Below are 14,832 nucleotides of genomic sequence, written 5' to 3'. Positions count from 1 at the left end.
GAGAAAACAAAATGAATGAAATCGCTGTCTTAATGACTGATACAGTATAAACTTTAGTTGAAAATGTTATCCAATAAATTGCCTTTATTAAAAGACATGAAAGAAACTGTGTTGATATTAGTCTTTGATTGAAAATAAATAATATGTAAAATAAGTTTAATATTTTATAGGCACCTCTATGTTGTAGTATGCCTTGGCTGTTCCAGCAGGTGAAAGTTCTGTGTATTAATTCTTCAATTCATAAAACTTGTACAAGTATAAATTTTGTAACATGAATTTGCACAGTATGGTAATATCAAGAATGGTTCCCTTGTTATGAAAATTCTTTTTTTTTCTGTTGTTATACAAATAAACAACCAGCGTAGTAAAACAAAGAAAAAACATTTAGAAGCATAACTGTACTTACCTTTAGAAAAAAACATGTTACAATTCAATTCTGATAAAGTCTGTTTTTCTTTTGTAGTAGCTAACCTACTGTATAGTTAGCTTTGAAAATTGTCCTTGCCAACTAGTAGATAACAAGAACTCCCGTGTTTTTCTAAAAAAAAAAAAAAAAGATCTAAAGTATTCCTGCACTGGTAATTTGCAGCCATAAATTGCTGACAGAGTGTTTTCCTTTCCAAGTGACTGAGTTGTTGTTGGTGAGTGTGGCAAATGGTTACTTTGTTCAGACGAATTTGTTTCATGGAATTACGAAGATATCTTCAACCTTCTAAGAACACTAAATCTCCTCTCAGCTTCAATAAAGAAAGCAGAGACAACTAACAGAAAGATCGCAAGACCCTCAACCTGATTAAAAGAGGAAAAGAAAAAGCCACAGACCTCGGGCAGCATGTCACTCAAGATTTTTTTTTTTTTTTGTGCTGGAATTGTAGGTGAATTTTAAAATGAGAATGGCTAAGTGTAAATGAAATGAATTCATTGTTAACTCTGGGTGTTGGTCTCTCTAGTGAGGATAACTACTTTTTTCCGATTTTTCAAGTCTTCAAGCCTCTTTGATACAAAAACTCTCTTAACAGTGTCTAGCAATCTTTAGTGTAATCATCTTAGTAGCAGTTCAAAGAAAATGTTGGAGCCTCACAAGTAAAGTGCTTGATAAAGTGCTTGGATGGTTTTCTCATGTGTGGCGTTTGAATTAGCTGAATATTTAAGGAGTTTATTAATCCTGTTACATCACTATATGCTTTAATAAAGCTTTTTTTTATTTTTTCTTGAAAAGATGTTTTGACACCTTCACTGTAGCAAGCATTCCAGGAATGGTTTGTGTTCTCTTTTTGCAAAGAGATGTTCAGGTATTTTAATTCCTCCATCATTTCAGTACCTTGGATTGGTTCTAGGACAATTTTCCCCTTCTGAAATCTATCCATAAGCCCATTTTCTTTAGTTGCTGAATTGCATACACTATATCAAGCCATTTTTTTCTCAAACTAAGCAATAATGGCTCGTACGGGTTGACCATTGGCTTAATGGCTGGAGTATCAACAGTTTACCTCACCTCATAGGGCACAATGGTTTCAAAGTAGTTGAGGATCCACTCTCAGTCTTTGCTACTGTCTCGAACATTACCTTGAATTTCTCCAAATGTCCAAACAAGAATCCCAACTCGTGAACCCGCTGCAAAAAAATCTCAAATCACAGGAGAGGTAAAACAAGCTGTCTGAGTAATGAGATTCACACAACGAGGACCATGATGGACATTAAAAAACTTGCGTACCAAAATAGTGGCCTGATATATTTGCAGCACCATCGTATGTTTGCTCATGAAAACCAGAAAGGCGTATACTGAGGCGCAGTAAAACATCAGTGTCAACCTTGGATATTATTTCTCATGTTGTTAAAGACATTTCAGAGAAACCTACAAATCTTTATGTGGAATCAGATCCTAATCCACATAAGAGGTATATTGATTCATGTTCAGTAAAGGCGTTATAATATCTTGTGTTCCATCAGTGACCACAGAAAATTACAGCAGTGGCAAATAACTTATTTGTTTTGCAATATCCCTCGTATAAAAGTTGCCCATTAAACGTAGGGTTAGGCCTGGCATGGCCAGGTGGTTAAGGTACTCGTCTCGCAATTTCAGAGTCGCGGGATCGAATTCCTGTCACACCAAACATGCTCATCCTTTCAGCCATGAGAGCTTTAGAAAGTGATGGTCAATTCCAATATTCGTTGTTAAAAGAGTATCCCAAGTATTGTTGGCGGTGGATGGTGATGACTAGCTGCCTTCCCTTTAGTCCTACACTACTAAGTTAGGGACGGCTGTTGCAGATAGCCCTCGCGTAGCTTTGCGCGAAATTCAAAAGCAAATAAAAACTTAGGGTCCATTTTTAATTTTAGGGTAAGTACAATATTAATTATGTATCAGCAAATGCAAAGCTGAATTTCCTCTTTTCATTATGACCTCTAAGATCCAACTCTTGCCATGCCAAAAATTTCACTGTCTATAACCTTGAACAGGCAAATTTTTGTCTCCTATTGTTATAATACCAAAGCCTCCTCACCATGAATTGTCATCACTACCTTTGCAAACCTCTTTAGAGCTTCTGAAGACGAAAGGTAGAATACTTTTGAAAAGTTGCCCTCTATATTTGGGCTACATTCGTCGACTGTATAGTTACCATCATTGCTGGTAGCTTCTTTAAACCAAAAATATACATTAGTTTCTACGATGACTAATTTTTGGTCCACTAATCAATATTTTGGTGACCTTTTAAAAATGTGATATATACAACGCAACCATTTATGTATACATTTCCGCTTTCATAACCTATAATATATAAATATTAAACATGGTTTCCATGTTGAAATCCTCAAGATTTAATAAAAGGAAAAATAGGATATTTAATTGTAATGAGTAAGTGTAAAATAATTATACATGCAGCTAAAACGTATTCAAAGAACTTATTACTATCTATACTTTTATTTTCGTAAAGAAACGAAAATAATCTATTGATAAATAAATGTTTCATTTATGGGATAGCAGAGATTGTACTACCAGATGTTTCAAAACTGCTAGTTAAACGAGATACTAGTTCACCAAAATCGAAGAAAAACATCTGCTGTTATTTTACAAGCTTTACATTAGCATCACGAATGTTTATATTTAAGTTTTAGGACTTTGTTAACTGTTTAGTTTTAGTAACACACATTTTCACCAGTTCATTAAACTATTAGCTTGTGTTAGATCTGGTCACAAATACATATCGGTTCATCCTATAATTGACCTTCACGTATTTATTCCATTCTTGTTAAAATTATGTATGATTAATTCGAGGAGTAGAACTTTCCAAAGTTCATGAAAGAATGGACATTAGTGACATACATACATAGAAATCGTTCCTTTGTACAACAAATTAAACAATATATTTTCAATAATAACTTCGTAAATTTATACCTTTTATATACGTTTACAGTTTTATTGCTTTATATCTTAATATTTTAAAAAAATTGCGTTTGCTTCTTGGCTATGAACAAGTTCTAACCACGCTGAATTATCCATCAACTCATAACCAAAACTATGTCTAGATGGCACGCTTTTCTTTAAAATAATAATAATATAAAAATACTAAAAATATAATTCTGCCCCACAGTAAGTTTTTCTAATACTTTTTCTTAATGTTCTTAATTCATTGTTTTATACTAACAAAACAAACGAACACTTTTACTGCTAGATACTCTCGTCCACACAAACATTATTTAATATTTACAGTAGTAAAATCATGGACACAATTTATCTGACTTTACCGGTATTTCAAAATCATCTATTTAGCTTATCAGACGGATGCTTCTTCCTCCTTAGTTGCCAGTATCGAACTGCCTGTATATGTTTCAGACATTTCACACAAGGTGTGCCAAGACTGAGGCAACTGTTTTCTTATGATCCCTGGTGCAGACTTCATTTATCGTTGGTTTTACCTGAAAAATAATTGAGAGGAAAACAGTTAAACTGAAAAATAGCTTCTTCTTTTTTAAAAAATTGGGTGGTGGATTTGCTACTTTTGAAATTGGGTGGGATAAATCCATTCCTCTATGATTAAAGCATATAATCAATGTAAATTATTGGTGGTACTTTCAAAACTATCTTTCTACGAAAGTCATTTGAAGTTTAAATTAAAAGGATATTTATGATGTTTTTCTTCTTCTTGCAAATAGTTCCCCAGTGGCACAACGGAAGATAATCATGAAGAGCAAATGCCCCCCCCACCACCCCCGTATTTACGAATAGTGCTGTTCCTTCTAACTGGTTTAGAGGTTGGGTGACAGTTTTTATAATAAAGATGATTCGTTTTTTTTTTTTCAGTCATACCAGAATTTTTCTTAATACTTCTTTACTGACAGGAAGATCAAAATGATCATAAAAGATCTTTTATTTAATGTTGGAAAGTAATTAATATATATATATATTTTTAATTAGTCGATATCATTATTCATAAGTTCTGTTAACGCCTTCAGTTAGTATTTTAATTCCTCAATGTAAGAGATGTAATTCTTTTTTGTTTTACAATTATTCCTGTTTAACTTTGTTATAAGTGCGGTTTGGTATGTAATGTCGCTTATTATCAGTTTATAAAAGAACGTATTACATCCCTTCATATCATGGAGGCCCGGCATGGCCAGGTGGTTAAGGCACTCGACTCGTAAACTGGGGGTCGTGGGTTCGAATGCCTGTCACACTAAACATGCTCGCCCTCGCAGCCGTGGAGGTGTTATAATGTTACGGTCACTCCCACTATTCGTTGGTAAAAGAGTGGTCCAAGAGTTGGCGGTGGGTGGTGATGACTATCTGCCTTCCTCTTAGTCTTACACTGCTAAATTAGGGACGGCTAGCGCAGATAGGCCTCGTGTAGCTTTGCACGAAATTCAAAACAAACCAATCATATCATGGTAATATTTGTTTTTACATCTGGATAATAGTTGGGTATATTGTCTGACTTAAATTATGAGAGTTGATAAAAATTATAATCACAATTTATATCTCTTAACTTTTGTTTGGGTTTGAGCGGATCAATACTTTGTCACAACCTTCGAAGAAAGGCAAATGGTAAATCAGTTTGAAAATCTTTGGGTGTACCTAGACCTTGCTTCATTTTCTTATTGTTTGCTTTTCAGTTTCGACTTGGAAGCTAAACTGAAGAAACGGGATATTCCCCAACGCATTTTGATTCTAGGTTCTAGTTCTGCAGTTATTTTCTTCAAGTTTATATCTTTTGTGCCCCCCGCTAGTACAGCGGTCTGTCTCCGGATTTACAACGCTAAAATCAGGGGTTCGATTCCTCTCGGTGGGCTGAGCAGATAGCCCGATGTGGCTTTGCTATAAGAAAAACACAAATATATCTTTTGTAGCTCTTCTGAAACTGACGTAAATTTCTTTTGGTTCTGACCTCACAATATGAATGCTCTAATAACTAATTGTATAGTAACTGTCGACAAGTTTTTACATTTTCAGATTATTACGACGAAAGAAATTAAAACTAGTATCTTGCGTTTATTTTCAAGTTAAAAATAGATTTTTTGTTACGGAAAATAAATATCTAAAAATCGTAATTTCATGCAAAACTATCAAACGAACTGTTAAAATATTTGTGAAGTTAATATTGTAGATAAAACGGGTGATGTACTACAGGAATGGAATATTCAAATAGCAAAATTAGATATATATTTGTTTCTTATAAAATATAAAGTTACACAAAGCGCTACCAGTCGGATTCGAACGCCAGTCACCGAATATGCATCTCCTTTCAGCCATGGAGGCATTATAATAATATGGTCAATCTCATTATTTGTTGGTAAAAGAGTAACCCAAGAGTTGAAAAATGGGTGATGTTGACTAGTTGTCTTCCCACTTGTTTATAACTCCTAAATTAGGGATGGCTAAATGCAGATAGCCTTGAATGGCTTTGCGCGAAATTCAAACCAAACAAAGCACAACCAGTGTTATTCCCACCGTAAGTATGTAATTTGAAATTTAGCCCTATGAGATCTCGGACATTAAGCCACTGTGAGCATTAAAAGAGCCAGACAATAAATATCGTAATAATTATTTACTGATGATTTCATAAACTTGGTTATCTTACAATAATGCAACTTAGGAAAATGTATGTCTATCCCTCAGTGTTCCTCTCAGTTGGGTTTATTTTAATCTTGGTCAGCTCTACACGACTCTGTCCAGAGTGCGACCATTCAATCGATTGGAAGTGGAAATATTTAACACCTGCCACTCAAGCCAGTCCGGAATATTGATGTGAATAAAGAAAAAATTATTCCCGAAAGGTTTCTGTTGTTTTAATTAGACAAAAAAGAAAACGTTTTGGCATTATATTTGAGGTCTAAGTTTGTGGACCAGATCCATGATACCCGAAACCATGAGAGCCAACATGAAGAAGTCAACTTGTTAATTAAAACGATGTAACAATAAAACATGAATGAAATGTTTTACGTATTATGGTTTAAGTGTAGTGATTAAGATGAAATGTGGATCCAGCAATAACCTATTGAAAGATATCCCGATTGATTTGGCATATCAGCTAAATCGGAGATATGTCAAACAATACAATGAAATAAATAATTAAATAAAACTTGTCGAAGTAATAGCATTATCTTCAGGGGGGGAGGAATCGTATATTATAAATCATTAGCTTCAATATTTTGTGAAACTAATGACACAGTAAAGCCCAAAGATGCAGTGCTGAAGTTGAAAGACATGTATGAGACATTACAAATTTATTTTCCCAGCGATTCTCAAACTTACAATGTCATTTCTGCAATGAAGAATAAATACAGTGTTCGGAAAGTCACTGTGCAGTTTGAAAGAAGCGATAACAGCATTCATTCAGTCTATTTCAAGCCAGCAACTGATAGCGGTGTTTAGAAACAAAATAAGAAGGATCCAGGCCCGTATTGATGCCAACGGGGTCACTTTCAACATTGTTTATAATTGCCATTCATATCTACCTCTTGTATTCTGTATTGAAACATGTCTGTTAATAAATATATAAGTGCACAGTGACTTTCCGAACACCCTGCATAAGTAAAATATCCAGTAGTGTTGTATAATTCATACAGATTTCATTATATCATCTTTTCCTTAATATTTAGTTGTTGCTTCTTTATTTTAAAAACTGTACCGAACTTCATTCATTGGGATCTATCGAAATAACCCGAAATCACCGGTTTCCCGAATATCCCCTCTGGTGACCATCCTGTACTCAGTACTAAAATATGCTAAGCTAACTCATGTGGCAGGTGTTACGTTTTTTTGCGAGGTAGTGTTGTATACAACTTTTTCCTGTGTAGCTTCGATAGTTTTTAGCTAAAGATCGTAGTTTTAAAAGACTACAACTCTGTATATTTCATCATATTTGGACTCATTATACTAGTAGAATAATATTATTTTGGAAAACGGACATGTTTTGTTCATTGCGTATAAATATGAAGAAGATATTTTGTTTTTGAAATTCACACAAAGCTACACGAGGGCTATCTGCGCTAGCCATCCCTAATTTAGCAGTGTAAGACTAGAGGGAAGGCAGCTAATCATCACCACCCACCGCCAACTCTTGGGCTACTCTTTTACCAACGAATAATAGGATTGACCGTCACATTATAACGCCCTCACGGCTGAAAGGGCGAGTATGTTTCATGCGACGGGGATTCAAAGCCGCGACCCTCAGATTACGAGTCGAACGCCTTAACCCACCTGGCCATGCTGGACCTCGAGAAGAAGAGAAAACTAAGTGTGTGTGTGTGTGTGTGTGTGTACATATATATGTGTATGCATAGGTGTAAAGCCTCCTAAGAGCTAATGTTACGAATGCATGTTAATTTCTGTATTTGTTATTGTTTTTTTAATCGTTCACACTGCAATGTAAATTACAGTTTTCATTTAAAGCCCAAAGATGCATTGTCACTATTTTCGAGGTCTAGGTTGCTGGACCAGACCCATGACCTGACCCGAGACCATGAGAATCAACACGAAAAAGTTAATTTGTAAATGGAAATTCGAACGATGTAGCAATAAAACATGATTGAAATGTTCCAAATATGACGGTTTAAGTTCAGCAATTAAGATAAACCGTGAGACCAGGGATAGCTTATTCGAAGGTACCTCAGTCGATGTAACACCCCAGCTATAAAACGAAAAAGTGCAGTAAGTTCGGATTCGATTGTGAAAAGCAACGGTAAAATTGATATTTTGGCAAATGTTTGATTTAATATTCAAAATAAATTCTGAAACCATAAACGGAATTCGCGACAGAGGTTTTTCGATAAGGTAATTTGACCTGTTTATTAAAAGTATTAGTGGTTTTGTAAGCAGGTAATGCATATTTATACAGTAAAATCGACGTATATGTGTATATGTGCTGTATTTCTTATCTATATTATCATTTCATTAAACAGCTTGCTGACACGATAATTGACGAAAAAAAATACTAAAGTGAAACGGTTAGGGCGCTTGACTCGTAATCTGAGGTCGCGGGTTCGAATTCCCGTCGCACCAAACATGCTCGTCCTTTCAGCCATGGAGACGTTATAATTTTAGGGTCAATCCCACTATTCGTTGGTAAGAGTTGACGGTGGGTGGTGACGACTAGCTGCCTTCTCTCTAATCCTATCATGCTAAATTTTGGACGGCTAGCGCAAACATCCCTCGTGTAGCTTTGCGCGAAATTCAAAACACACAAGCAAACAAAACTGAAATGAAATAACGTGTCAAACGTATAAGCTATACGAGGCCAACATTAAATTTGTTTCCAGCGACATATTTATAATTTTTTTATAGATTAATAATAATCGGAAGGGTGCTGTAAAATGTTTTCTTATTTTTTTCTCAGTGTTAATATTCTGTTGTTTTTTTTGTAAATATGAGCTGTATTATTTTTTATTTAAATATAATTCGGAATGCGCGAGTCCAGTAGTTTATAATTCCCTAATGGCGCCACAGTGTGAGTAATTTTTCCAATCAATTCATACGTATTAGAACATTAATCATATGAATGTGTTGGCTGCGTTTAAGTTGTGTACTATAACCTCTGATAAAATGAAGTGAACTCGCTTTTGTTATCATTTCCCGAGTGCAGAAAATTCCCATTTGATCAAAGAGATGAAAGTAATATTTTATCTCATGAAAAAACTCTCCATTGGCTGAGCGATAAGTTTGAAGGCTTATAACACTATAAACCTGGTTTTGATACCCGTGGTGGGCGCAGCACAGATAGCCCATTCTGTAGATTTGCACTTAACAACAAACAAAAACAGAATACTGTTTCCAAACTAAATTTATTTTTTCAATAGTGTTGTCAGACTTCGGCAATGACCCAATATACGAACTCTGAAAAGGTCATCCTCACTATTGTCTCCCAGTGGTACAGCAGTATACCTGTGGACTCACATCGCTATAAACCGGTTTCGATACCCGTGGTGGGTAGAGTACAGATAGCCCATTGTGTAGCATTGTGCCAAATCTACACAGAAATCTTACTAAGTAAAATATATGTATCACTAATCCTCGTCTTTGTTTTCTCTACTAAATTTCTTGTCTAATATAGAGTAATTAACTATAGTAATACGTGTATATATACATATATACATACATACATATATAGTAAACTTTATTTGTTTATTAAATATGAAAACTTTTTAATGTCCCCTGCTGGGGTGATGGTAAGTTTACAAACTTAGTGATAAGATCAGGGGTTTGATTCCCCGCGATGAACATAGCAGATAACCCAATGTGGTTTTATTCTAAAACAAATAAACATAGCCCTTTTAGTTAATTTCATTTACAATTTACATGTCTAGCATTACAATGAAAATTATATAATCACCCATACTTTATAAGATACAGTCCAAGGAATTTTTTGTTTAGTTACGAGTTATATAGTAGTTTGTTTTTTTATTATTTAACTAGAAGACATTTAACTTATATAAACACTTCTGTTACCAAGATATATCAAATGATTTATCTCAGCCTACTGTAGCGTCCTCTACGTAAACCCTTACTTGTATTATAACATACATTTTGGACTTTCTGTTAGTTTGTTCTCATTTATTTCCACTTGTTTGTGTTCTGCGTAAGAAGTATGCTGAAAGAAATAACACCGTGTAAAATTCTATCCCAAATAACTATTCTGTAGTATTATAACATCATCATGGTATTGAGCATTTTAAGATTCCCCAAACAAATCTTGTAAGAAAAATGTTCTACATAAATCTCGAATATAAAACAAACTTTACCATTCAATGTTATAACAATGAACCCTTGGGAACCACTGTTGTGTTTATAACTTTATAACGTGTTTTTTTTTCGTCAGAAAAGGTTAGGGTAAACTATTCATAACCTGCAATTACTGTAATCGCATGCAAGGACTGTTGTTGGTGTTCGTAAATTATCCTCACATTTTGAATGCGAGATTGTATGAAAAAGGCTTACTCGTTTCGCTCTCTTGTATAACTCATTTTAATGAAATAGTTTTATGTGGCACCAGTGTTCACTCTTTTATAATTACATGCAACATTTACGTCCTCTAGTTGTGAAACTATGACGTAGTTGTGGCCCTATTACTACGTGAATGGACCCTGAGCGAAAATACAAACGCTCCTATATGCAAAGTAAGGAACGCGATATTCCGTATGAAGACCCCTTTTGAACATAATTTACTAACTACACACACACACACACACACACAAAGCGTTCCAAAAAAATAAAACAGTTTTACCGTATTAAATTTCTGTGACCTACATTTCCTTGGTTCTTCAGTTTCACTGTAATTTCACTCTTTTTAGGCTTACCTTGACAGTGAGCGCCACATAGAAAAGAAGCATATTAGTACGTTATTTATATATATAATATGCCAACTACGTAATTTTTTGTAGGCATTACGTATTCCATTATCTAGGAAAGTGTATACTACTTCAAAATGTCATTTAATGTATTTGTTCGAAATGGGCTTAATTAACTTTGTATTGTTATATACAGTGTGTGCATTAAGGTAAACAAACAAGCACACTTGCAAACGTCCTCATTTCATATTTTTCCACGTACGGTTACGAAATTGAAACCTAGTTGCGCGTGTGTGTGTTTTTCTTACAGCAAAGCTACAGAGGGCTATCTGCTGAGTTCCCCGAGGGGAATCGAACCCCTAATTTTAGCGTTGTAAATCCGTAGACATACCGCTGTACTAGCGGGAGCCAAAACCTAGTTGCATACTTGAGTAAGGAAGCACATTACGAGGTCTGTTCAAAAAATACGCGGACTAACGTCATAAAACAAAATGTACTTTATTTAGAAGTTACAGGTCTGGGACCCCTTCAAAGTACTCTTCTCCCCAACGCACACACTTATCCCAACGGTGTTTCCACTTGTTGAAACAGTCCTGGTACGCTTCTTTTGTAATGTCCTCCAGCTCCTTCGTCGCATTTGCCTTAATCTCGGGAATCGTCTCAAATCTTCTTCCTTTCAAGGGTCTTTTGAGTTTGGGGAACAAGAAACAATCGCAAGGAGCAAGGTCAGGTGGGTAGGGGGGTGGGGAAGAACAGTGATCGAGTGTTTGGCCAAAAACTCACGAGTTCTGAGGGCTGAATTCCGCAGCAACGCGGTGAATCTTCAATTTTTCGGTCAAAATCTCGTAACAAGATCCAACTGATATCCCACACTCTTCAGCAAGCTCCCTGACAGTCAGACGTCGATTTGCCCGCATCAGGGTGTTGATTTTGTCGACGTATGGGTGGTCAGTTAACGTGGAAGGACGTCCAGGACGCTCATCATCTTCAATGGACTGTCGACCATCCTTAAAACGTTCATGCTACTTGAAACATGCCGTACGCTTCATAGCAACATCACCGTAAGCCGTGTTAAGCATAGCAAAAGTTTCACTTGCAGATTTTCCAAGTTTAACACAAAATTTCACAGCAAGTCGTTGCTCCTTCAGGTCATTCATTCTGAAATCCGCCAAACGAAAAAAATCGTACTTCACTTAAAACCGCGTGGCTAATACACAAATGAAGGTATCTGCAATCGGGAAATGGCGTCGTAATCAGCTGATCTGTGCAAACCTAGCGACACCAAGCGGATTCCCCTGGAACAACTGGAGCCGCGCAATTCAAACAGTCCGCGTATTTTTTGAACAGCCCTCGTATAATAATGAGTTGACACACAACGATTTATTATCATTATAAAGTAGTTTATTTTGGGGTAACACTGTATATTTCAACAGAACATTGTTCCGTGTCCTTCGGGTATCTTACCTGAATAAAATAGACCAATGTAATTATAAAAGAACGTTTTTCCTTTGCGGTTCTTCTGGGTTTATACATTAGACAATTTTGGTCACTAGCCTCGACGAAGCTGCAAAGGCTAAATGTTTAAAATAAAAGTTTTCTTATAATTATCTTAAATGTTAAAGTCATTCTTTTTTCTAACTTTATTATCAAAATGTATTAATCCCTCCAGTATATATTACATATTTTGAAAGACAGATTAATGTTCTGTCAAAACATGTAGTATGTTCCCTCAAAAAATAAATTATTTTGCTTATAAACTGTTGTTTCTCAAATTTGTATTAGTCATTGCATTAAATATATTTGTTGCAATTATGGAAATTGACTTGTTACTATGCATTTCATACAGTATATATATCGATAGTGTATGTTGAGCACATCAAAAATCAGCACCCATGTAACACCACCTTATTTGCCGGTGTATAAGGCGATCCTAGATTTTTTAAGCAAGTTTATTTCTGTGAAATTCAGTTAAGAGAACGACCTCTATTGTCAAGTAAGTCCAGGATGTCACTTTTCTCAAGAAATTCTTAGAAGTTATTTTTAAACTGTGATAACTAACCTACGCTCTAGGGTAATCAATACAACCGCAAGTGAGGTTTTCTATGCTCTTCGAACGATACAGACATCTCGGTGGGCTTAAGTAACAAACAAGTAATAAACAATTTTACAAAGTCTTCACTACAATCGAACACCTTTTCTATTACAAAAAATACTTCGCCTTAAGATATAGTAATCTACTATCAAAATATTTTTGCAAAATCAGTGTATGTTACAGAAACTGACATGTTTTTATATAATATTAACAATATTTTAGTATAACGGATGAGATCGGTATTTCTAATTAAACATACCTCGATTAAATGTAACTAACATGTGGTATAATTAACGTCTAATTACGAATAATCGAGACAGATAATACAATTACAAATATCTTTGGCCCGGCTTGGCCAGGTGGTTAAGGCACTCGACTTGTAATCTGAGAATCGCGGGTTCGAGTCACCGTCATACAAAACATGCTCTCCCTTTCAGTGGTCAATCTCACTATTCATTGGTAAAAGAACAGCCCAGTGGTTGGCGGTGAGTGGTGATGACTATCTGCCTTCCCCCTAGTCTTACACTGATAAATTAGCTTTGCTCTAAATTTAAAAACAAACAAATTATTTTTGTGACGCAGTAGGTAGCACGAGGTCAACGCACTTATTCGAAAAACAAACAGAAGTTACTAGGAACAACGTAGTTTTGGTTAAAGTTCAAAGTAGAATTATGTCTCTGAACTTCTGTATGAGACGCATTTTTGGCAAAATGATGCATTGTTTTAATAGTAAAAGTATGGTCTTATGCAACGATATATACGGTGTTAGTAATGTTACCAGCAAGAGACAGGGTTAGTTGGTACGTGACACATTTGTGTGGCTTCTGAACGTTAAATCGTTTTTAATAATACTACAGTTTCATTTCTTATCGTATTTTGTGAGAAATGTATAAAAAATGAATTAAATAAATCAACAAATTGGCAATTTCCCTAAAATATAATAACTTTTGTTTTAAACTGGTACTGCTAATCCCGAATGTATTGTCAAACTCTTGATACTAGAATTACCGGTAACGACCGAGTATACACATGGAAGAGAACATTTAACCAAATATAACGAAGTATTACTATATACAAACAATATACGCTTCATTTTATTTAGGCTATTTCGTTTTGAATATTTCTAGAAGCACTTTGTCTAGGTCCACATGTACCCTTTGTGCCTCACCCAACTGTAGCCCTACAGGCTAAGGCATGAATGACTGAAATCAATGGTGTGACGCGAGGCCTGTATGTGTACAATCAGTACGGTTGGTTGCGTTTTCATACTTCTCTTCAGCCAACCGTCATTTGTTTATGCGATCAAACTTAGCAACATACGTACTGTAGTCTGTACTTTGTGTAGCTCATCGCTTTACATCAGTGGCACATTATGACATGGCAAGACTAGCCTCGCACCTGGAGCTCGCAGTTCACCAAGGGAATTGCAGGAGAGGAAGTGATTGTGACGTAAGGTCGGTTTGTTAGGTTACTAAGACTAGACGATAACTCTGTACCTATTCTAGAAACCTCACGTTTGCACTGGGCGTGTGGATATTAAAGTAAATCGTTGTTGGGCTTTGCCGGCATCAGTTTCGGCTTGAATTGAATTCAACCGGGTGTTTCCTCTCCTCCGTATGTCGCTTGTAGAAGTGGGAAATATTGGATATACAGTTCACGTGTAAGTAAAGGCCTTTGTTTGTAAGTAGTAATATCGATTACACGTAGTGTATCAGGGGTATGTACCTATATATTTATATATATAATTACCTTTCACACAGTTTCAGTTGTCTTTTAAATAGCGTAAATGTTAAGTTAATTGTGAATTTCTTGTCCCAGTGAAAAGCTACCGTTGTCTTCAACTATAGACTTATGTTGGTAAAGTTTTTACAATATAACATTTTTAGTAGTAGAAAGTGACTGACTGTATGATATGTATATAATTTAAGTTTCAGATAATTTCCGATACTGGCCTAAAC

The 14,832-nt window shown here is 35.4% G+C and overlaps 1 protein-coding gene across 18 annotated transcripts in view; it reads left to right on the top strand.

Annotated features, from left to right (window-relative positions):
* The window catches only part of LOC143252643 (zinc finger MIZ domain-containing protein 1-like), a 211,316-nt gene that overhangs the window by 157,278 nt on the left and 39,206 nt on the right, over positions 1 to 14,832 (top strand). For 3 of the 18 annotated variants that reach the window (XM_076505092.1, XM_076505107.1, XM_076505094.1), the window contains exon 1: positions 14,204 to 14,534. The exons of the other annotated variants lie outside the window; for them this stretch is intronic. In XM_076505092.1, the coding sequence (XP_076361207.1) occupies positions 14,491 to 14,534 (44 nt within the window). In that variant the 5' untranslated portion in view covers positions 14,204 to 14,490. Of the gene's footprint in view, positions 1 to 14,203; positions 14,535 to 14,832 lie in introns of those variants that run through there. 18 annotated transcript variants of the gene reach the window in all.

The sequence above is a fragment of the Tachypleus tridentatus genome, chromosome 6 (assembly GCF_004210375.1).
Source record: "Tachypleus tridentatus isolate NWPU-2018 chromosome 6, ASM421037v1, whole genome shotgun sequence".
NCBI classification, from domain to species: Eukaryota; Metazoa; Arthropoda; class Merostomata; order Xiphosura; family Limulidae; genus Tachypleus; species Tachypleus tridentatus.
This window is presented reverse-complemented; position numbering and strand designations above follow the sequence as displayed.